This window comes from Oncorhynchus gorbuscha, linkage group LG15 (assembly GCF_021184085.1).
Source record: "Oncorhynchus gorbuscha isolate QuinsamMale2020 ecotype Even-year linkage group LG15, OgorEven_v1.0, whole genome shotgun sequence".
Taxonomy (NCBI): Eukaryota; Metazoa; Chordata; class Actinopteri; order Salmoniformes; family Salmonidae; genus Oncorhynchus; species Oncorhynchus gorbuscha.
In genome coordinates, this window is record NC_060187.1 from 47,702,195 (window position 1) to 47,726,076 (window position 23,882).

The 23,882-nt window shown below is 46.5% G+C and overlaps 2 protein-coding genes and 1 pseudogene across 2 annotated transcripts in view; 1 reads left to right on the forward strand and 2 right to left on the reverse strand.

The window, feature by feature from the left end:
* Positions 1-919: 919 nt before the first annotated feature.
* On the reverse strand, positions 920-10,107 carry LOC123997263 (annotated as a pseudogene).
* Positions 10,108-10,400: 293 nt separating this feature from the next.
* On the forward strand, positions 10,401-16,773 carry ccdc181 (coiled-coil domain containing 181). Its single transcript, XM_046301610.1, has 6 exons — positions 10,401-10,571; positions 11,245-11,349; positions 12,822-13,844; positions 14,038-14,184; positions 14,541-14,698; positions 15,243-16,773. The coding sequence occupies exons 2-6, from the start codon at positions 11,245-11,247 to the stop codon at positions 15,412-15,414; spliced, it is 1,605 nt and encodes a 534-aa protein (XP_046157566.1). The 5' UTR covers positions 10,401-10,571; the 3' UTR covers positions 15,415-16,773.
* The window catches only part of LOC123997415 (prolyl 3-hydroxylase 2-like), a 111,605-nt gene continuing 104,493 nt past the window's right edge, over positions 16,771-23,882 (reverse strand). The window contains exons 9-15 of the mRNA XM_046301609.1: positions 20,577-20,704; positions 20,002-20,097; positions 19,486-19,636; positions 19,192-19,309; positions 18,897-18,972; positions 18,522-18,662; positions 16,771-18,289 (exon numbers count right to left, since the gene is read on the reverse strand). Coding sequence (XP_046157565.1) covers positions 18,188-18,289; positions 18,522-18,662; positions 18,897-18,972; positions 19,192-19,309; positions 19,486-19,636; positions 20,002-20,097; positions 20,577-20,704 — 812 coding nt within the window. The 3' untranslated portion in view covers positions 16,771-18,187. The remainder of the gene's footprint in view (positions 18,290-18,521; positions 18,663-18,896; positions 18,973-19,191; positions 19,310-19,485; positions 19,637-20,001; positions 20,098-20,576; positions 20,705-23,882) is intronic.

Consider the following 23,882-nt stretch of genomic DNA (forward strand, 5'->3'; position numbering starts at 1 on the left):
CTATCACCAGACAATATGTGTAACCTTGACAAGGAGAGAGTTCAATAAAATCCATTATTATGTGTTCAAATGGTCCTTCAGGGGTCGGATGAGCCGACAGTGGCATGGGAATCCCTCTTCCAATGTTGTTAGTCATGCAAACACAGAAAACCCAGGTGCAAACCAAAATGTATTTACAAAATCAACAACTCCCCCCTTTGACACATGATCCCTTCCATGTGACAACTTAGCTAAGTAGGGGAAACATGAACGTGGTAAGACTGGTAGCCCAGCTGGGCCCAGCCAGAGTTGCACCTAGTCATATATACATAGTCGTTTCCACTTCCTCAACTCAACAGGACCTACAGAGGATTGAAAGTCAGAGATATCAGTGGGAGAGAAGAGGTTATTATCAGGAAGTAAAACCATCTGTAACACAGGGGCCTCCAAAGAGACAGCTGCTGCCAGGTCAGCCATAGCATTACCTTTGGAGACAGGGTCAGAAGAGTTAGCATGAGCAAGGCACTTACAAACAGCAATTTCAGAAGGGAGCAAAATAGCTTTTGGCAAGTTATCAACAAGTTTTGAATGAGAGATCGCCTTACCAGAGGAGGTCAGGAAGCCGCGCTGTTTCCACAGAGTACCAAAATCATGTACCACACCAAAGGCATATCTGCTATCTGTATAGATTGTAGCAGACTGGCCTTTAGCTAATTTGCAAGCTCTAGTGAGTGCAGAAAGGTGCGAGGGTAATTTAGCACTTTCCAGTGTGGTTGAGGCAGTAGTAACCGCATACGCAACCGATGGTTCTCCTTTCTCAGAACGCTGAGCAGAGCCATCTACAAACAGTTCCAAATGTGCGTTTTGCAAAGGGACATCAGTTAAATCCGACCTTGGTTTAGAGACAAGCTCCAACAGTTCACAGTCGTGTGGCTCTCCATCATCCTCGGTGGGCAACAAAGTAGCAGGATTTAACACAGTGCACCTCTTCAGGGTCACATGACACATTGTCAGAAGAACATTCTGATAATGGAGCAGTCGAGCTGGTGTTAGATGGGCCGTCTTTGCCTGTGAAATAAGAGCATGCACAGCATGAGGAACGTGTACAGTGAGTTCACACATGGCAACAATGTCTGCACAAGCCAACACAGCTTCAGTAGCAGCAGCCACAGCTCTCAAACAACAAACCAGACCTCTGGCCACACTGTCCAGCTGTTTGTAATAATACCCAACTGGGCGCTGCTTTCCTCCATGTTCCTGTATTAAAACAGATGACATAAAACCATTTTTCTCACAAACTGATGCAGGTAGTCCTCACAGCTTTCTCCAGGCCCGGTGTCAGATCCCTCACCAGGGCGTCTTTCAGCAGATCCCCATATGCATGTTCGTTTGGTCTGATACCACTGTGTAGCCTGAAACAGGTCTCAAGTCTCTTTCTGAAAGTCTCCAGGCCCTCATCTCTCTTCATAGTGCATTCTCTGATAGCAGTCCAGTCAGTCTTAGTTGGATACATTTCCACAATCCTGGCCAGCAGCGCCGTTATCTGGTCCTGATATGCGCCATTCTCAGCCCACAGGTAGTTGCAATCAAACTGTCAATCAAACTGTCCTTGTACATCCGCCCACCAGTCCCAGTTTCTTTTTACAGATATGGGCTATCTCAGCAGCAGATGGTTTGTACTGACCCATTAATACCCTCATCTCTGCTGAATATTTAACAGCGTCCTTACTTGGGTCTGGTAGGTCCTCTACAATGTCTTTGATTTCATCATGTCTCCACGTCCTCTGGACATACACAATGGGGTTCCATGCTGCGGCGGCAGCAGTATTAGCATCATCAGGTCGAGGCTGAGGGTTAGGACAGGCCATCAGAGGGTATTGATGATACATGTCTGATGCTGGGTCGTATGGGAAGGGGGTAGAGACACGCCTCTCCGCCCTGGCCCGTAGGCGGTCCTTCAACGGGGGAGTCAGCTGGGGTGGGGCTGCAGGTTGTAGTGGTCTTGCATCCAGCGGATCAGCAGGAGGCGCCTGAGGAAGAGGGAGGTCCGGCAACACTGGGTAGAGAGTTTGAGGAGTACAGTAGGGAGGGGGACAGTCTCTGTCATCATCATCCTTCCTATTCCTTCTCACTGTTTCATCTTTCCCCTTCTTTTCTCCTTCCTCAGTCTGAACTACCATATTCTGACAGGGTTTTCCCCGAAATGTGTCCTGTCTTTTCATCCGTTTGTCAGCTTCCCTTTCCCATTTCCTGAATTTCACCCAGTCAATTTGTTCCTTTTTTCCTAGTTTACCTTTCTTCTCTCCCAATCGCTGTCTTATCTCATCTAACAGCATCACACTTAGTGTCTCTGTCAAAGGAATACCACCCTCTCTATGCCATAGAAGTACCTGTTCCAGAATATCCCTACCCCATTTATCTACCATAACCTTCAAGGCTCCAGTAGGAGGGTCCGGAATGCCTGGTTCTTTGAACTCGCACGCGCCCATGGCTCCTTAGTCTCACACACACACACACACACACACACACACACACACACACACACACACACACACACACACACACACACACACACACACACACACACACACACACACACACAGAGAGGAAAAACAATTACAGTCCTATCCAACTCAACTTCAAGTGTGGTTTGCTCATTTCACCTCTTTTATATTTGATTTTTTACTATGTTCGGGATGTGGTATCCACTCGGCTCGCTGCCTTTCCGATCTTCGGTTGGTCCATCTGCTCCGTTCCCGAAGTGTGGTCTCCCTGAGATCCCGAGTTGGAGGGATCCCTTGTGCACGATTACCTAGGTCGTCAGGAGCGGTCACCGAGTGAAGATTCACATCCCATCCCCAAATGTCGTGGAAATTTCCTTAATTACCAAATGATGAGAGAGCAAATCACACACCAGTCAGAGTTATGCTTAATCTTCACCTTTAATAATAATAAAGCTTTTGCAATAGCATTGACTTTCAACAGTTCAGTATCTCTGATGAAAAGTTGAGAGTGCTCAACATAATGGCAACTGGGATCCTTTATAGCAAAGATCCACCCCCCTTAGTTGACATGACAAACCACAGGTCTTAGGAACAAAGACTTTAAATTATCGTTCAGTTTGGTCTCCTAAACAAAGCTCTTATCTCGTCCTTGGTACAAAATGGTACCAAGACATTACCCCCTCCCAATGATATATATCAAATTGTCATTTTAGATACTCCATCCTAAATACAATCAGTTCTGGACAAGTTCACAGAGAGGAAAGTGAGCCTCTAGGTCAAGATAGGGGCAACGAGAGAGGGAACATAGAATGGTTCCAGACACTGCCATCCTCCTCTCCCCGATGGGAAAAGTAGGGAGTGACTGGCACACAGACACAGTGGAGCCAAGAGATAATTGGTTCCCCATCAATCATCTCTTCACATGGTTTAAAATATATGTTTACACATGATGACACCTTGACCTCTCCCCTCTCTGCGGCCCAAGCAACTTAGTCCTGACAGAGAACAGATAAACTGCAAATGGCCACCACTATAGTACAACAAAATACATTCTTATGAGAAATAACTCATAAGCATATCATGAAAATAAAACATCCTATCTATGTTACCCAACTACTTCTGATTAATCCCCAACAGGAGACCAAGAGGGCTCTCAGACTGTAGCTAGAGAGAAAAATATACTAGCAGAGCAAGCCAATCTCAACTAGTTGGTACACAGGAAATATTAACTGAAGCAGTCGGGCGGAAGGCAAAGGGGTAGCGGTTCAGGGAGTGTCAGGCCAGTTACCGAAAAGGTCACTAGTTTGAAATCACCTAGGTGAAAAAAATCAGTTTGTGCCCTTGAACAAGGCACTTAGCCCAAATTGTTCCTGTAAGTCACTCTGGATAAAAAATGTAAATGGTAGTGTTAAGGCTTATCTGACACAGACAATAGTATATCAAGCAATAAGAAACAGACAGCAAAAGAAATAAAGGCAGGTGTGCATTTTCCAGTAACAACTAGCTAATCGCATCAGCGGTGAGTTGGCCGTTGACAAAGCAGTCAAAGGGACGGACGCCTGTTCCAGTCAACAGCTCATGTCGGCTCCTGTTCTGAAGGCTGAGTCAGGTTGGTATCTCCACGGCAACGGCCATTTCAGACCCACTCCTTTGGGTTTCGTAACACCTCCAGCGCATCGGCCTCCTGGGAACCTTTAGGAGGTTCATGCATGTACTCCCACCTGTGAAGAGAGTCGGCATGAATGAGGCGTCTGGGGCTTTTTCAGTGAGTGCATATAGAAATGTAATGTACACAGCTGACATTAGAGGGCTCTGGTTGATGCTGTGGTGCAGCTCGGTCATGGTACGAACCATGAGGGACATGCACAGTGTGTGTTCCACAGGGCACTGCACAATTTTTATTTTATTTAACGAGGCAATAAGAACATTCTTATTTACAATGACGGCCTAGGAACAGTGGGTTAACTGCCTTGTTCAGGGGCAGAACGACAGATTTTTACCTCGTCGACTCGGTGATTCAGTACTACACACACACACACACAACAAGCCGTACGCAGTACTACACACACACACCGGGCGTACGCAGTACTACACACACACACACACACACACACACACACACACACACACACACACACACACACACACACACACACACACACACACACACACACACACACACACACACACCGGGCGTACGCAGTACTACACACACACACGGGCGTACGCAGTACTACACACACACACACACAGATCAGCTTTTTATAGGCTCGTCCTACTATATTTATTTCTCAACTTTCCTAATATTAAGCACATTGCTTATCTTTACAACAGGAGTATAGCCTTCCTGGCTGGCATGAAAAGGAACCACGGGAAATGAGTCCTCCATTTGCTATTTAAGTGCATAGATGACATGTATTTATTTTTTTCCTGTTTCGAGGCACGTGCAAGATAATGGGCCAGTCTAATTAAAACAAATTTCACACATATACTAAATAATGTATGTAAAGACAAAGATTAAATCAAGAACAGTCTGATGGGTGACTTATGAATGATATACTGTATTAATCAAAAGCGCATGCCTTTGTAAGTTGCATACTTCATGTAGCCTAGCCCATATGTCTATATGTTTTGATGTTTGAATCACAACTTTAGTGGCCAAATAACTTCTTAAAATTAAGCACATTAATCAGTTTTACGACAGTTGTAGCACCTAACTTTTTCACGTTTGGGGTAGATCATGTTCACCTTAAAAATGCACCTTTATAATAAAAGCATGACATGCATAATCGCATTTGTGGTCACGTTTGAGAATGGTGTTTTCCCGCTACTTGATTGCATTTTGGAACATTCGCGCTTGTAGCCTCCTGCCGTGTGCACATTGCTGCGCTTATAATGTGAATTGTTGATCAACATTTGAAGCTAAAAAAGTTCTAATAGGTTGCGTCAGCCTCATTGCTTAAAAACATTTTTTTATGCTAGTGGTTGTATTAATTTGGGATCTATCGCATCCCACAACTGTCCCAGACAATGTTTGGAATATTTATTTCTCGCACAGAATAGGTCAACTTTTGTACTATGGTGGATAGTAGAATGACATAGGCAGCTTATGTCAAACTACTATCCCCCATAGTACAAACGTTGATAGGCTAGTGCTTTTGCTGTTCATTAGGCCCACTCATCTTGTTGGTTGACAACGTACATGTGTACAGTTCTTCCAATATCTTCAATGTGCACCTCGGAATTGGATAAGGATGAGCACAGATGCATCCCCGATGTGTTTGTCTTCACTTGTAGCCTGTGAGAAAGACCCGATCATGTGACGGGCATTGGCTAATAAGAATTGAGCCATGTGAGTGAGAGGTGCTTCAGAGCACGCAGCCGGGAGAAGGGAATTATAATTATTATATTCAGCCCAAGGGCACAGAGGCCACAAAAGGCATGGATTTCTTTAGGGTACATTACAGCTACACAAAGGGGATGCCACAGGGAAATTCGAGGTATTAGCAAGTGCATGTCAAATTGTGAATGACAGACTGATGAAGTGTGTGCAGCCTGCGCAAAAAAAACAAAGCACATGCCTTTCATGTGACTTTTTTCAAATAATCAGAGTCACATCATGCAGCCTTTGATTTTTTTAAAATACATTCTAACGTTGGGCTATATTCTTTGATCACAACTAAAGTTGCATAAATAACTCTAAATTAAGCATATAGGAAGACCGGTTTCTTTGTTGACCGCTCACAGAAGAGCGGCATGTGCGCACTCCCTCAGAAATCTTTTGGAGAAAACATCCTTTCTATTTTATTCAGCTATGTTCAATTGTATTCTTCATACTATAAAATAATGTAAAACAATGCAAATCTGGTCTGCTAAATTAACTAGTATAGCCCACAGCCATATTGCATAGCCAGATCAGAGCCTAACATAAGGACAAGGAGTATGCCATTCTGTTCTTCTGAAATAAGACATTTTCTTCATATCATGTTTCTTTAGACGTGTCTAAAATACATAATGGATTTATTAGACGATCCAAAAGGTCTGCATCAGTGGCTTGTCGTCTATGAGCGGAAGCCAGGGAGATGCTAAATGTGTTTATGTTAATTAACGGTCAATTACCTTGAGACAGGGCAATTATTTGCTTGACAATCACAAAACGTCATGATCGCCACAGCCCGAGGTACACCCACACCCTCTCATTTGTACCCACCTGCCTCTCCGCACCTGCTGCCAGTCCTTCTCCTCTGGGCTGAAGGGGTCATCGAGGTGTTTGTAAGACGATGGGCAGGTAACAGGGCACCACGGTCTGGGCACAGCTCCTAACGAAGCTGAACGCCTCCTCCTGGCTGGGAGAGTCCAGGTCGTCAAAGAAGATGCCACCCATGCCCCGCGTCTCGCCACGATGGCGGATGTAGAAGTACCGGTCACACCTGCAGGCAGCAGGAGTGCTTTGAATTAAACTAAGCTTGAGGACAAAAAATGTTGCAGGTTACGGAAACACTTGAATTATACCTGGCCGCGGGTACTGTATATTGCCTTATAACTTGTTATACTCATGATTTTATACCAGCAGGGTTTAATTCAAGTGTTACCAATGTTAATTTCCATAATTGCCACATAACTTGTACAATGCAGTACTTTTACAGGTATTTGACACACGGTCCAAATGTTGAGCTACTGGTTTCAATCACTAAACACAGAGGTAGTTATTAGATATGATTACACTCAATGAAAATGTAACCCAATGTTCTTTAAATATACAACTTATGTATGTTTGAGTTGAGAGAAGATCAAGATAATCAAAATCAAGATGTCAATCTGGAGGGGATGACCACCGTGTCAATGTGTAAAACACAAACAGCTTATCGGAACCTAGCCATTAAAGTAACACAGACACACACATCCATGTACAGTATCCATACTCACTTACCCTCCCGTTCATTGACACGTCATTCACTAGCTCTGAAGAAATGGCCATTCAGCATTGAACAGTAGAGACCCACCCAGTGTAGTCACCCACCCACCCAGTCATTACCACATGTTGTATGAAGTCACCGATATGGGTCGTACCACTTTTTGAAGTCGGGGTAGTACTTGGGGTGATGTTTTTCACAGGCCTCCTTCAGACTGTTGTGAAAGTGAGCGCCATCCTCCTTATTGACATAGGTAGGAGTCAGGTCTGTACCGCCACCAAACCACCACTGTTTAGTGCCTGGGACAGACACACACACACGAGAAGACAAGAGCCACCATTCATTATCTCAGCTCCAACACTTGAATAGTGTGACGTCACAGCCTGACACTCACCATCTTCTTCTTCTTATATCTCAAAGTTTCTGTAGTTGAAGTGCACTGTGGGAATGTGGGGGTTCTTGGGGTGGATGACTGAGCTCACACCCATGGCACAGAATGGCAGGATGCCTAGGAGTGAACATAATACAATATTATACAATTACAATACCGTAATATACATCTCAACCATAGTCGGACTCAAGGATCCAATCCTGATTCCTTTAACACATCAGGTTGTCGGAATGGCATGAATGGCTCTCTCTGGTCTTGAGTGACACACGTAGCATGAGGTAACACCCGGTACTGCAAGACAACATAAGGTATTGCTGAAATGAATGAGGTTGATATGAACCTAGGGCGGCCACTCACCATCTTTCCCTCGGAGAACCTTCCCTCTGCTGCGCATCTGCTTGGCGGCCTCCTCGGTCAGGTTCCCAAACACCACGGACACGTTGACCCCCTGCCTTCTCAAACACCTTCCCATCCTGCAGCACACAGCTGATGCCCCCGCCACCTGATACAGACACGAGATGTTAAGACAGTGAAGAAAGAGCCAAACACCAAGGCACCTTAATAATGCTATGTAAAACAGACAGTGAGACAATGGCATGGGTGCCGAATGTTGCAAGTTGCTACTGCGGATGTTGGGCCAGGGTGGATAACCTTTGGATTAGCCAGAATAGACTCCGACCTTAGTTTACAGCTGCCCTGGAGTCGGACAGGCTTCCTGATTAGGTTAAGACACCGCAGAGCCGGCACAAACTATGGCTCGGGAAACGTACCTCAACCCAGAGGTGAGAAATGTGTTGTACTCAGAATTGTCCCATTATCCCAACTGTTACGCCAAGAAGATTGAACGACAGCTAAAATTCTAGCAGTCGGCACAAGAAACTGTTCGTCTGGAGCTTCATGAAAAGCCTAAGATCACCATGCGCAATGCCAAGCATCGGTTGGAGTGGCGTAGCCCACCACCGTTGGACTCTGGAGCAGTGAATCACGCTTCACCATCCGGCCTGCACAGAACCCTGACCTCAACCCCATCGAAACACCTTTGGGATGAATTGGAACGCAGACTGCGAGCCGGCCCTAATTCCCCAACATCAGTGCCTGACCTCACTAAACGCTCTTGTGACAATGGATGGATGCATGTTCCCGCAGCAATGCTCAAACATCTAGTAAAGAGTGGAGGCTGTTATAGCAGCAAATCATTCCATGATTTTGGAATGAGATGTTAGATGAGCAGGTGTTCACATACTTTTGGTCTACGTTGGCCTATAGGTAAGATGCTCTGGCCTTAGGTTGGGGTTCCTAACCGACTATCCACGCGGGATGGGTACGGGCTGTGTGTACCAAATGGCACGTGCCAAAGGGAGTGATTACATGCCTTCTTTCCGTTCCCACTTGTCCACTTTGAACTTGCCCTCGTCCACCTCCTCGAGCGCTCTGCAGAACTCCGCCTGAGTCTCCATGAGCAGCATCTCCATCCTCGTGCACATTTCCTCTTTCTTCTGCTGCAGCACTTTGACGTCAGTACACGGCGGAGACATGAACTTCTTGCATTTCTCCGATATCTCCGTCTCCTCGGTTTTGGTGATCATGGTTGCCATTACAGCCCGCTGAAAGTGACAAGCGCTAGCCACAAAACCCACCACTGCCGCCGCTGCTCCAGCAACCAGCAGGGCACTTCTCCTGGTTCGCCCGGTTGCCGTTTTGCCTGCAGTCCCATTGGACATGAACCGCACTCCAGTAGCTTTGGGAACCCATCTTGCTCCCGGAAGCGGAGTTAACCTGCGGACCGAAGTGTTATGGAAGAAAGATATGCGCGAGTCCACTATGGAAGCTCGCGTTGAATACGGGAAAAAACAGTCTCTCCGTGGTTTGCGCCGTTCTGTTAATGGAATAAAGAACGATGGTCGCCATGACTTGTAAATGATCTAGCTGTCATCTCCATGTAAAATGTACAGTTTGTAGACATCCATCTAGCAAAACTGAAAACTACAATCACAAGTTGACAGCCGTGTAGGCACGCTAAGGTCCGGGGGTGTGTCCTTGGCTTGAACCGAGCGAGGAGGCTTGGGAAATGGTGTTCTCGATGAGTCGGTCCAGGTTTGTTTGATTGACAGTAAATTACAGCAAACAGCAAGACCCACAAGCCAGTGCTTTTCTGTAGGCGTGTCGTTACTATCCCGACCGTGATAAGAGACCCCTTTCTTCTCTGCTTATCCGCTCTTTGCCAAGATAGTAATTGAAAAATAATAATTGTCGCATAATGACGAATGGATTTATTTTCTTATTCACATGTTATTAAAGCATGACGTAAAATAGGTCTTAATTTACTTATGCCACTATTTCCAACAACACAAAGACAAGACGTGCACTTAATTCCTCATAATAACATGTTCATAATACCATTTTGATGCACATATTTAGAGTGTAGCCTACGCTAGTCTATAAAAACCTTCCCAGTACTCATTACCGACAGTTTGATAGATGTATAGATGTGTCTGTGTGCATTGAGGTGAAGAAGTGTGTGTTTGCGCGAGTGTGTGAGACTTGTTTTCTGTTTTACGCATGTGCGTGTTGTAGGTCTCTATGACAACAGGATTATTAAAGCCTTTAGTGGAGCAGGGGAGAGGGACACGCACAGGAGATTATCTGGACAGGTGCTCCGGCCGGCTTGTATCACCAAAATGTAGGCCATTAAAACGAATAACGAGTTCCCATATAAGAGGATATAATACACATGATTTTATTTTTATTCTGAGTAAAAAGGAGACGCACAAGCATCTGGTAGTGGTGAGTTCATTTCGATGTTTGGGTAACGGTACGGTTGTGCTTCTAATTATTTCAGACTTGCGCCTCATAATAAAGTGTGTAGGCTATTGCTTGTGGAAATAGTGGCCTATTCTAATGTTACATCATCGTGTTAGGCTTCTATGTTTCCTCTTGTTTTGGAGCCTAGAGACTAGGCTATGTCTGTCTGTCACATCACGCAGTCCTGTTGTATCAGTAATATTCTACAAGCTGCAATAAATCTGCCAGTAATTCCAGCAGCAGTTAAGACAAGTTAGCCTATTTCACAATACGATCCCATAATAAAAAATAATACAAACAACTGCACCTGTCCCAGGTTGAAGTGTTTATCCGGCGCTATGCGTCATTTGGCCATGGGAGGGCCACGGGAGTCGTGAATACAGGTCCACTATAGTATTGTGTGACATATGATCTGTGAGTGTTCAGAAGTTGTATGCTTGTGATGTGTGCTCAAACAGTCGGGAATGCTATTCTATTTTAGTTTTATGAGGGATTGTCAATGCACAAAGTCGAACTGAACTGGTGTGAATTTAAATACAATGGAAGTATGTATACCCTTGGAAGTATAATTATGGGGCTATCATCACAAATGGCCCTGCATATACAATGCTCCGGTTGATCTTCTATTGTTCTTCACGCTATTCCTTTGGAGAAGATGAGTCTGGTGCCAACGAGCACTAGGACCCAGGAGGAGTATGAGGACGACTTTGAGAAGGACCTGGACTGGCTGATCAGTGAGGAGGGGACGAACGATGGCCAGGTAGGTCAGTGTGGATTGGCTGATCAGCGAGGACGGGTGGACCGACGGCCAGGTAGGTCAGAGGGATTGGCTGATAAGCGGGAAGGGGAGGAACGACGGCCAGGTAGGTCAGAGGGATTGGCTGATAAGTGGGAAGGGGAGGAGCGACGGCCAGGTAGGTCAGAGGGGATTAGCTGATCAGTGAGGACCCAGGGCTGCGTTAAGTACTTTTTTATGTTCTGGAACGTTCCACTGACCGGAAACGGTGCTGTACTGAACGTCCAGTCGGAAAAAGGGGAGGGGTTGGGTTGTGGGTTGGGCAACACTGTCAGCATAGCCACTGCCTTTTAATATCACTCATTGCTTCAAGCCACACCTTGCCACACCCACTAAATGGGAGCAAACGCACCTCAAAGTCTATTCAAGAACGTATAACAACGTTTTGGGGAAACGTGTCGTTCAGTACAAACGTTCAAGTGAACTGAATGCACCTCAGGAGCGACGGCCAAGTAGGTCAGTGAGCGGCTGAGTCGCCCGGCTTGTCCACTTCCTGTGACAATGTCACAGGGATCTTTTGAGTAGGAAAGGCGAAAGCAACCAACTATAAACAAAAGTTAAGGAGTGAAGTGGGGGAAAGTGCATCTGGGACAGCCGAAGTTCGGACACTGATGCGGTTTTCCAACAGCAAGGCTCAGTGTAACATGGCAGTGTTGCCAGTGTTTGTGGAGGTTTTTCCATTGTAATGTCGAAAATAAACACGTCTCCAACCCCCATATCACACACTCACAAACTGTAAATATAGTTGTTAACATTGTACTATCAATTGGTGAAAGAGAGCCCACAAATATCACTTTCAACTATACACGAATGGCGGCAAAGTTGGTTCCTGTTTTAGTCAGGTCTTTGGTCATGATCACAAGTCGCTCTGGATAAGAGCGTCTGCTAAATGACTTAAATGTAAATGAGTCAAACAAAAACACCCTAATGATTGGTTGGCAATAGAGCCTCCCACAACGCAGGTAATGGCTGCAGGATGAAGTTGGAGAAGAGCAACTGCAGAAATACATTTGCAGTCAAAATTTCATGACTTTTGATCTGTTATAAAGCTCATACAGTCGTCATGCAAGTGCAAATCGGACTATTTTTTTATCCCCATAATACAACACACTTTGGAAGGCGGTGACCAACGATGGTCACCAACCTGACAAAAGTGATCTGCTCAAATGCGCCCACAGTTTGTGGTGTTGTGTTACCGTGCGCCTGCATCTCAGTGTATGTGTGTGAAATCCAACCCACTGACACACATCCAGACACTTTCATTGGGCCACAGCTATAGGGCTCTGGACTGGGTACATTGATAACCACACACACACATACACACAGTCGTCATGTCTCTCACAAAGTATCAAAGTACCTAATTAACATATCGTTTGCTGACACACTGTCTGCTGAGAGACTCAGGTGAATAGAACTCCGTCACTCCTCCTCAACAGGAACCTGACTATGAGGACATCGAGGCCGAAATAGACAAGGAGCTGAAGGAGGAGGGGAAGGAGGAAGAGAAGAAGCGAGGGAGGAAGGAGGACAAGAAAAGCCTGAAGGAGGAGAAGTGGGCGAGCGAGTCAGAGAAGGCGGAGGAGGAGGAGAGGTGGCCCTCGCCCATGGAACCTTTGGAGTTCGACTCCGACCGAGACAGTCCATATAAGGGCGGATCCCCCCTAGCGCCGCCCCCTCCGGTGCTGGAAGACCAACCGGAAGAGGAGAAGAAGTACATCCTGGAGAAGATCCAGCTAGCCAATCGGCAGCTGCAGGACCAGGAAGCGCCGGACATGACTCGGCGCCGACGTCTTCACTTCAAAGAAACGCTGGTGGATTTGGTGGTGGCGCCACTGGAGTACGAGAAAGACAGCAGCACCCCCCAAAAGACAGGGGTGGTAGAGCAGGTGAGCAGCATGGCCAGCAAGGAAATGGAGGTAGAGAGTGAGGTGTCAGGGAAGCTCTCTGAGCTGAAGCTCACCCCTCGGGAAGGGGAAGGAGGAGGGCAGGGGCTCAAGGGTGGGGGTGGTGGGGAGGTTGGCCAGAGTGGACCAGGGAAAGAGGGCAAAGTCCTGGTGGAGAAAGATGGCAAGTTTGACCTTGTCAGCCTGAAGGAGGTGGAGAGCCGCGGCCTGATGCTGCCACCTTTAGCGAGCTTCCCCAGCGACAACTCACGCTCGTCCTCCCGTCCAAATGACCTAAGCCCGAACAAGACCCCCACATCCTCCCCGCTGCGTCCCATCTCTAGCACTATGTCCATAGGGATCGAGCACCACCGCGCCCCCAGACCTCCGGCCCAGCCCAGGAACAGGCCCAACTCGGCCAGTCACAGCCAGAGGGGCAGCGGGGGGAGGGGCACCAAGCGCAGGGTGCAGTCGGCCAACAGTGCCCCTACCCAGCAGGCCACCTTCACTCTCTCGCCCCAACAGAAGGAGCTACTGAACAAAATACAGGAGAGGAGAGAGAGGCTCGCCAGAGAGGTGGGGAGCACAGGACGTCCCAATGCTTATCATGAAAGATAAATCCCCTTTTCTGTTTTCCTGTGTAACTCTTTCTACCTCTCCCCCTTCTGTTTTTATATGATCCTCCTTGCTTCCCCTCTCTATCTCCCCAACTCCTCTCTCTCTCTCTCTCTCTCTCTCTCTCTATTTCTACCCCTGCCCCTTCTCTCAGGAGGAGCAGAGGAAGAGGGAGGAGGATGGGCAGAAGCGTCAGGAGAATGAGCTGGCGTTCCGGGCATGGCTGGTGAGGAAGAGGGAGCAGTTGCAGGAGGAGAAGAGGATCGACAGAGCCCAGGAGATGGAGAGAAGGAATGGCAGGGTACGCACAGGCCACTAGAGGGCGACACTAGCACACAAGCACAGGCTGTAGTAGTACTGTAATTGTACTGTAGTAGTACTTTGTATAAATCAGTGCTTTCAGCTAAATGTACATGCTATTTAGTTAAATCATTTAATAAATAAAGGTTAGAAAGTTATTTTCTGAGACATATTATAAAGAAATTAAAAAGTTGTTATTGGGTTTCTGTATTCTAAACTGCTATAATCTTTTGTGCAATCATAGAATATACTGCACGAACGAGCTTGTGAAAAGCTTGTGAAAAGCAAATCCAAGAAAGTAGGATAGTGAGTGAAAGCATTTTGACCAGATTTTTCCCCGTGTCCCACCTCCCTCAGAGGGAGCACAGTGACCCAGGCGAGGCCTTTAAGTCGTGGCTGCAGAGGAAACACGAACAACAGCAGAGAGACAGACAGCTGGAGGAGATGAAGAGGCTGGAGGAGGAGAGTGGATTCTACATGCACAACCGAGAAGAGTGTGAACGAGCCTTCAAACTGTGAGTCCCAGTAGACTCAGTCTGTCTACTGTTGAAGGGCCTTCGAGATAGTCTGGACCATTGCTTTCCAAAACTGTTCCTGGTGAGCTGCCATCCTGTAGGTTTTCGCTCCAACCCTAATCTAGCGCTCCTGATTCTAATAATTAGCTGGTTGATAAACTGGATCATGTTAGTGTAACGGATGTGAAACGGCTAGTTTAGTTAGCGGTGTGCGCTAAATAGCGTTTCAATCAGTTACGTCACTTGCTCTGAGACCTTGAAGTAGTAGTTCCCCTTGCTCTGCAAGGGCCGCGGCTTTTGTGGAGCGATGGGTAACGATGCTTCGAGGGTGACTGTTGTTGATGTGTGCAGAAGGTCCCTGGTTCGCGCCCGGGTATGGGCGAGGGGACGGTTTAAAATTATACTGTTACATTAGTTACAACTGGGGTTGGAGTTAAAAACCTATAGCAGGGTAGCTCTTCAGGAACCGGGTTGGATCGCCCTGGTCCTGGACACTCAAGATCTTTTAAATAATGTGTCCGGTTCTCTCTCGCTCTCTCATCAGGTGGCTGAAGAAGAAGCGGGCAGAGAAGCGGGCGGAGCAGCAGGCGGCCAGAGAGCGCTCCCGCAGGCTGGTGTTTGAGGAGCGGCGCGCCCGGCGCATGCAGGACCTCCTGTGCACCGTCAACGAGACCAAGCCTTTCCGCTTCACTGAGCACCTGGCGTACCGCTTCTGAGCGGCTTCTGAACCCACCATTCGCAACATCATACCTCGAGAGGAAATAGTCGAGATCTGAGCAAAGCTAAGGGTACGGGGTACACGACTTAGGGCCTACATAGTTGTCCATTTTTGCTCTATAAAGGTACAACTAATCTACACTTTTTCATAAGGATTTTTTTTTTTTGGGGGGGGACAATCAGTTCCGTTGTCATTCATCCTGCATTGGACGGCTCCCATTGAAAAAGCATAGTCTCCATCCGAGAAAAAAAACGAAATCTCAGTGTGGGCGAGGCCTAAGGGAGAGGGGAATCACCAAAGAAATCTAGACTCTGTTCCAGTATCAACTTAAAATGAGGCATTTTTACTGAAAGTGAATCTTTAGATGGGATCAGCACTGTTGACTACTGTTGAGAGAAGGGCTTTGTTTTCTACCTTTTCATTTGTCACAGATGATCCGTTTAGGACCTCCAAAGTTCTGTTCCCTTCGACGTTACCTTGTAAGACATGCCCAACTCCAAAGGGTTCCGTATTGATCAGGTGTCGGGGATCAATCCTGTGCTCGCTGTGTACAGTATATAAATATATTATTTGATCAAATGAATGATTATAACCAAGGTGACTGGCTCAATAGCTGTGCGACGACAAATATATATACAGAATGTGATCATAGGTCTACTGGCACTTGTTCTCTACATTGTCAACAGCCTCCTCTCTGTTGCTGATGCACTTTAACCTAGCCTACTAGAAGACATTGAGCTCACCAATGCCTGCAGTGCTAGTAGGTCGTCTCGATGTGGGTAGCCCATATTGCCACTGTTACCACAATGCCTTTATGAACCGTTTGTCACCGAGTGTTTTTAAGTTTATTCTTAAATCTATCTTAAGTTAGGTCCTTTGTAGTAGTGGCATCTACGCCGACCACATTGTCTTCCGTCAGAGGGCGCCATTCTACGGCTTCATTCTAAAGATGTTTTGAGGTGCTGCGAAGATTTCTTTTGGTGTGTGCATTTTTCCCCGATTTTTCAGTGGGTGCTGAAGCACCCCTACTTCCCTCGGCTATCTGATTTGAGACAATGCACTGACTATAGATGCTAAGAGATTTAAAAAGAATGATGGTTTGATACGGCATACATCATTTGTAATTAGACAAGTCTGAGTTGGAACAGTCAGTACTATGAATAATTCACCTCTATGTTTATCTTGATATTTAAGATCGATTTACTTATCGTCATTTTCATTGTTAGATTTTCAAATACATTTTTGTAAAACCACTTCATGAAATGCTGTTGGTTTACAACTGAACCTGTAGACAATGTGTTCACATATTGTAAACAATTTACACGTTCCCAAATAATAAAGGACACGGTTGAAGTTATTTGATGAAATATTGTCTTTTTAATTTATAAGTACACATTAACAACAAAAGAGATGGATACAATAATTTGTTTGTGCTACAGCAATTTATATTTAAATATTAGTGAGTGGCCATCCTCCCTATCAAAAGATAAGATAAAACCCCTAATCTAACTTAAAATGCATAAGTTACGTATAGTTAGCAGTTGTAATCATTGAAATATCATAGTACACAAGGCACGTTCTTTCCATTGGATTTTAACAGTGTGTGTGTGCCTGTCTGTCTATTTTGACCCAGGAAATGAGGAAGTTTCGAAAGGAAAGGACACCTATAAGCCACCTTAAAATAGGAATTCCTTTAAACAGGAATGAACAACATCTTTTATTAAAAAGCTTCTAATATCAAATGCCGACAATTGCAATAGCAGCTGTCCATCTTAAAAACAGACATGTAAAACACACAAAAACAACAACAACAAACACACTCCATGCCCGTGTGTCAGCTAACTTGTAAACAGTTATCTTGCTCGGCGTTTTGATTGCAATTAACGGGAGGGATTCGCTCTGGTCCAAGGCGTTAGTAAGGCTTGCTAACGCCATGGACCAGAGCTAGGGAGGGATGTGAGTCACGAAGACGGTGTCTCTTCACCACACCACGAACGAGAAGAAAGTGCACGGGAAAATAGTGACAGATCAGTTCAGTCATCGTTGTCAGTCACCGAAAGGGATTTGCAGCTCCCTGTTTGTAAAGAAATGCCTGACCTCTTTCTCTCGGTGAATGCATATACTCCAGCCAATGTTTCAGTGAATAAGCAGATGAAACATATCAACTGTGTTTACACCGCCCAGATGAGATAATCCCACGGCCGATTTGTTTTAGGAGTTCATGTTTGAAACGTTATAAACAGCCCGTTGTCTTTTCTATAACAAGAGAACGGCAATGTCGACTGCTGTTCTTCTCTTTCGCTTGATCACAGTGCAGGAAGAACTGTTCATACGTATGACAGGTCTGTGTTGTAACAACCTTGTGCGCGCGCACACCCGCACACTACACAAATTAATCTCAAAGGGAACTGAGCATTTTAAGTCGTCGCAAAGTCAACTGGACCTCATAAAGTCATCACAAAGTAAACTGGACCTTATTAAGTGTGAGGCACAATGACTGGGTTTCACCCCAACAGAGAGAGAGAGAGAGAGAGAGAGAGTCAATGGAAAGAAAAACAAAGACCCAAACGCGAACTCAAGTACTGGTATGTACAGAAGGAGAAAAAGAATCACAACAACAACAAGACTAAAAGCCACGACGGCAACACAAACAACTATATAACCTTGCACTTCAAACAGTACAAAAATAAAATTGTTCTGATCCAAACTTCATTAAATAAATAGATAGATATAAAGATTTGGGGGGTGCTGGGCTGGGGGCCGGCGGACTACTACAGCTCGTCTTTGGGGTTGATGTTGAGGCTTGTGTCCCACTGTGATTGGCTGTTCTGGTTGTCCAACGCCTGCATCACCTCATCTGCCTGCAGGCGCTCCTAGAGGAGAAAGAGAGAGGGAGAAAAGAGAGGAGGAGTTATGTCTCGTGACATAAACATCTTCCCGAAATAATTATCTTCCTAACTAAAGAGCAATAAATATATCTCTAAATCAATAGCCATTATAAACATCTTGTACATAACATGATGCACTATACTCTAGACATGCGTCTCTGTGAAAGACATAATCAAAGAAGACATTATGATAGGGCCACGGCTGTAGTGTGTTTACCAGTTCTCTGAAGAGGGGGTCCAGGGTGAACCACAGGGCCACGGCACACCTCTGCCCCCTGGTGACGGCCCTCACTCCATGGGGGTTCTCCCCGCCAGACGAGAACCCCACCATACGACCACACTTTGGCTTCACCTGTGCCTAGGGGAGGAGGAGGGGGGAGACCAGGGTCAGTACCTGACTGTCATGGTGGAATGGGATCACATTGGACGTGGGAAATTCCAACTTTATTTAGACGAGGCTCCAAACGGAGAAAGGGTAAGGCAGTAAGACGAATAAAAACATGCGAAAAGACGGGCAATGACATGAGACATTTTGATCACTTCAACTCTTCAAAAAAAAAAAAAAGATTTCCCTTCTCAGGAGAGGACTCACTGTGACTGTTTTGGCGTCCATTTCTGTGAAGATGAACTCTCCTCCCTCAAAGTCTCCATTCAGGTACAGCAGAGCACTTAGGACACAATGAAAACCATTGAAAATGTGTTCGAGCCATGACTATTTAACACTAGGTAACGGTAATAATATGGTGCCATTGACAGCGCAAATATGTTTCAATGTTGTTAGGAGGCAGCTTAGCCATGGACCAGAGCTTGTACCCTAAGCTGCTTCATAACTACATTGAAATGTATATTCATCGTGGAAAAATGAAGGCCCAGAGCTAGGTGGTAACCTGTAGTCTCTGTAGGTGTAGGCTGGTGGTTCTTTCCAGCACTCGTTGGCCTCTGGGTCTAACAGACAGTTGTCAGCGTGGATGGGATGGCTCAGGTCATTTCTATGGTCCTGTTGCCCTATACCAAACAGACATAAAACTTATATTAAACCCAAAACAGAGACCAACTTTATTAACCCCAAAACAGCACCAAACCGAGACGAACTTGACTAAAGCAACAAAGAGGAAAACTAAACCAAATTTGACTAAATCTACATGCTCAAACTCTCAAAGTCACATAATGACTTGGCTCACCTGTGATTGCGGTCCGGCACACCAGGTGTGTGTAGGAGAAGTGGAGCGTCGAGTTGAGCAGGAAGTAGGACTCAATGATGCGTCTGGCCCTCTCACTGGCATCATAGAACAGACGAGCGCTCCTCAATGGGACACGACCCTCATAGCCGTACTGCAGGTAACACAGTAGAAACATGGGTAAATATTCACTCAGCATGTTGCCAAGGATAGAACCGCACTGGCCAGTCTGGCTAGTAGACTGCAACTTCTACTAGCCTGGGTGACACACTTTTTCCAAAGTTTGTTTGAAAAAAAATTCTACTAGCCCAGTATCTTAATTTGCATCCCTGCTTGTAAGGAACCAAACATATTCTGTAGTTGCCTACTAAGGTACTGAAAGTGTGACTTTTGATAACTTTGAGACAAGACCGTTACTGAGAGATTGTTACATGAAAAGGGCAATACGAATCAAGCGGTTTCAAACAGAGGTTCATTTAATCTTCTCCCATTGTGTCTATGTATAGGCGCGTTGCTTACCTGCAGTGTTTTCAGCACAGTGGCTCCCTCAAACCTCTCGTTGGGCGTGTGAGGAGACATCTTCCCTCGGTATCCGTCTCCTGCCATAGTGACAGTCTGTAGACCAAACAAGAGCACTGAACCCCTGGCTCTCATATTCTAGAAATGCATTTATCAAGTACCAAACAATGGCCATGTTCACAAAGTGCACTAAGGGCCAGTTTTCTGGACACGGATTGGATTAAGCCTCGTCCTGGACTAAAAAGCATACTTGGCAGAGAATACTCCATTGAAAACGCTTTTCAATCCAAGGATTAGGCCTGATATGTGTCTGGGGAACCGGTCCATAGTGTTCACTGTAAACCTGTAACGACACACTAAATAGCGATCAATTGAAATGCACGTACAATTCATGATAGTGAATATTTGGATGTAGTTCTGTCCATGAGCTGTTCTTGTCTATTAATGTTCTGTATTTTGTCATGCTTCATGTTTTGTGTGGAACCCCAGGAAGAGTAGCTGCTGCTTTCGCAACAGCTAATGGGGATCCTAATAATATACCCAAAAATACCAAATATAAGATTCAGCAGTCTTACATGGGCCAGGTTTGTGAGCTCGGCACACTCGTCCACAGATATGACATCATCCAGAAGAACCCTCTGAGTTCCGTTCAGGGCCTTTGAGTTCTGGACCAGCTGCACACTGTCATACACCAAGGGCCCTCCTACAGTACACACACAGACAAACACACAAACCAGTACAGAGGATGAGTGCAAAGTGTTACCTCATCTATGCTGGAACACATTCATCTGTCAAGTTGTTTACACATCACATCATGGGTTAGTTCAATCTCATTTCTGCCCCCCCCCCCGCAGCTCCTCGCCCAAGCCTCTCCAGGTTCTCCTTTACCCAAATCCAGATAGCAGATGTTCTGAAAGAGCTGCAAAACCTGGACCCGTATAAATCAGCTTGGCTTGACAATCTGGACCCTCTATTTCTGAAACTATCCTCCGCCATTGTCGCAACCCCTATCACCAGCCTGTTCAACTTCTCTTTCATATCGTCTGAGATCCCCAAGGATTGGAAAGCTGCCGCAGTCATCCCCCTCTTCAAAGGGGGAGACAACCTGGACCCAAACTGTTACAGACCTATATCCATTCTGCCCTGCTTATCTAAGGTCTTCGAAAGCCAAGTCAAAAAACAGGTCACTGACCATCTCGAATTCCACCGTACTTTCTCCGCTGTGCAATCTGGTTTCCGAGCCGGTCACGGGTGCACCTCAGCCACACTCAAGGTACTAAATGATATCATAACCGCCATCGATAAAAGACAGTACTGTGCAGCCGTCTTCATCGACCTTGCCAAGGCTTTCGACTCTGTCAATCACCATATTCTTATCGGCAGACTCAGTAGCCTCGGTTTTTCGGATGACTGCCTTGCCTGGTTCACCAATTACTTTGCAGACAGAGTTCAGTGTGTCAAATCGGAGGGCATGCTGTCCGGTCCTCTGGCAGTCTCTATGGGGGTGCCACAGGGTTCAATTATCGGGCTGACTCTTTTCTCTGTATATATCAATGATGTTGCTCTTGCTGCGGGCGATTCCCTGATCCACTCTACGCAGACGACACCATTCTATATACTTCCGGCCCGTCCGTGGACACTGTGCTATCTAACCTCCAAACGAGCTTCAATGCCATACAACACTCCTTCCATGGCCTCCAACTGCTCTTAAATGCTAGTAAAACCAAATGCATGCTTTTCAACCGATTGCTGCCTGCACCCGCATGCCCGACTAGCATCACCACCCTGGATGGTTCCGACCTTGAATATGTGGACATCTATAAGTACCTAGGTGTCTGGCTAGACTGCAAACTCTCCTTCCAGACTCATATCAAACATCTCCAATCGAAAATCAAATCAAGAGTCGGCTTTCTATTCCGCAACAAAGCCTCCTTCACTCACGCTGCCAAGCTTACCCTAGTAAAACTGACTATCCTACCGATCCTCGACTTCGGCGATGTAATCTACAAAATTGCTTCCAACACTCTACTCAGCAAACTGGATGCAGTTTATCACAGTGCCATCCGTTTTGTCACTAAAGCACCTTATACCACCCACCACTGCGACTTGTATGCTCTAGTCGGCTGGCTCTCGCTACATATTCGTCGCCAGACCCACTGGCTCCAGGTCATCTACAAGGCCATGCTAGGTAAAGCTCCGCCTTATCTCAGTTCACTGGTCACTATGGCAACATCCATCCGTAGCACGCGCTCCAGCAGGTGTACCTCACTGATCATCCCTAAAGCCAACACCTCATTCGGCCGCCTTTCGTTCCAGTACTCTGCTGCCTGTGACTGGAACGAATTTCAAAAATCGCTGAAGTTGGAGACTTTTATCTCCCTCACCAACTTCAAACATCAGCTATCTGAGCAGCTAACCGATCGCTGCAGCTGTACATAGTCTATTGGTAAATAGCCCACCCATTTTCACCTACCTCATCCCCACAGTTTTTAGTTATTTACTTTTCTGCTCTTTTGCACAGGGCTCCGGGCAGCCGAGCTGAAATGGAGGAAAACTCGCCTCCCTGCGGACCTGGCATCCTTTCACTCCCTCCTCTCTACATTTTCCTCCTCTGTCTCTGCTGCTAAAGCCACTTTCTACCACACTAAATTCCAAGCATCTGCCTCTAACCCTAGGAAGCTCTTTGCCACCTTCTCCCTCCTGAATCCTCCTCCCCCTCCCCCCCTCCTCCCTCTCTGCAGATGACTTCGTCAACCATTTTGAAAAGAAGGTTGACGACATCCAATCCTCGTTTGCTAAGTCAAACGACACCGCTGGTTCTGCTCACACTGCCCTACCCTGTGCTCTGACCTCTTTCTCCCCTCTCTCTCCAGATGAAATCTCGCGTCTTGTGACGGCCGGCCGGCCGCCCAACAACCTGCCCGCTCGACCCTATCCCCTCCTCTCTTCTCCAGACCATTTCTGGAGACCTTCTCCCTTACCTCACCTCGCTCATCAACTTATCCCTGACCACTGGCTACGTCCCTTCCGTCTTCAAGAGAGCGAGAGTTGCACCCCTTCTGAAAAAACCTACACTCGATCCCTCCGATGTTAACAACTACAGACCAGTATCCCTTCTTTCTTTTCTCTCCAAAACTCTTGAACATGCCGTCCTTGGTCAGCTCTCCCGCTATCTCTCTCAGAATGACCTTCTTGATCCAAATCAGTCAGGTTTCAAGACCAGTCATTCAACTGAGACTGCTCTTCTCTGTATCACGGAGGCGCTCCGCACCGCTAAAGCTAACTCTCTCTCCTCTGCTCTCATCCTTCTAGACCTATCGGCTGCCTTCGATACTGTGAACCATCAGATCCTCCTCTCCACCCTCTCCGAGTTGGGCATCTCTGGCGCGGCCCACGCTTGGATTGCGTCCTACCTGACAGGTCGCTCCTACCAGGTGGCGTGGCGAGAATCTGTCTCCTCACCACGCGCTCTCACCACTGGTGTCCCCCAGGGCTCTGTTCTAGGCCCTCTCCTATTCTCGCTATACACCAAGTCACTTGGCTCTGTCATAACCTCACATGGTCTCTCCTATCATTGCTATGCAGACGACACACAATTAATCTTCTCCTTTCCCCCTTCTGATGACCAGGTGGCGAATCGCATCTCTGCATGTCTGGCAGACATATCAGTGTGGATGACGGATCACCACCTCAAGCTGAACTCGGCAAGACGGAGCTGCTCTTCCTCCCGGGGAAGGACTGCCCGTTCCATGATCTCGCCATCACGGTTGACAACTCCATTGTGTCCTCCTCCCAGAGCGCTAAGAACCTTGGCGTGATCCTGGACAACTCCCTGTCGTTATCAACTAACATCAAGACGGTGGCACGTTCCTGTAGGTTCA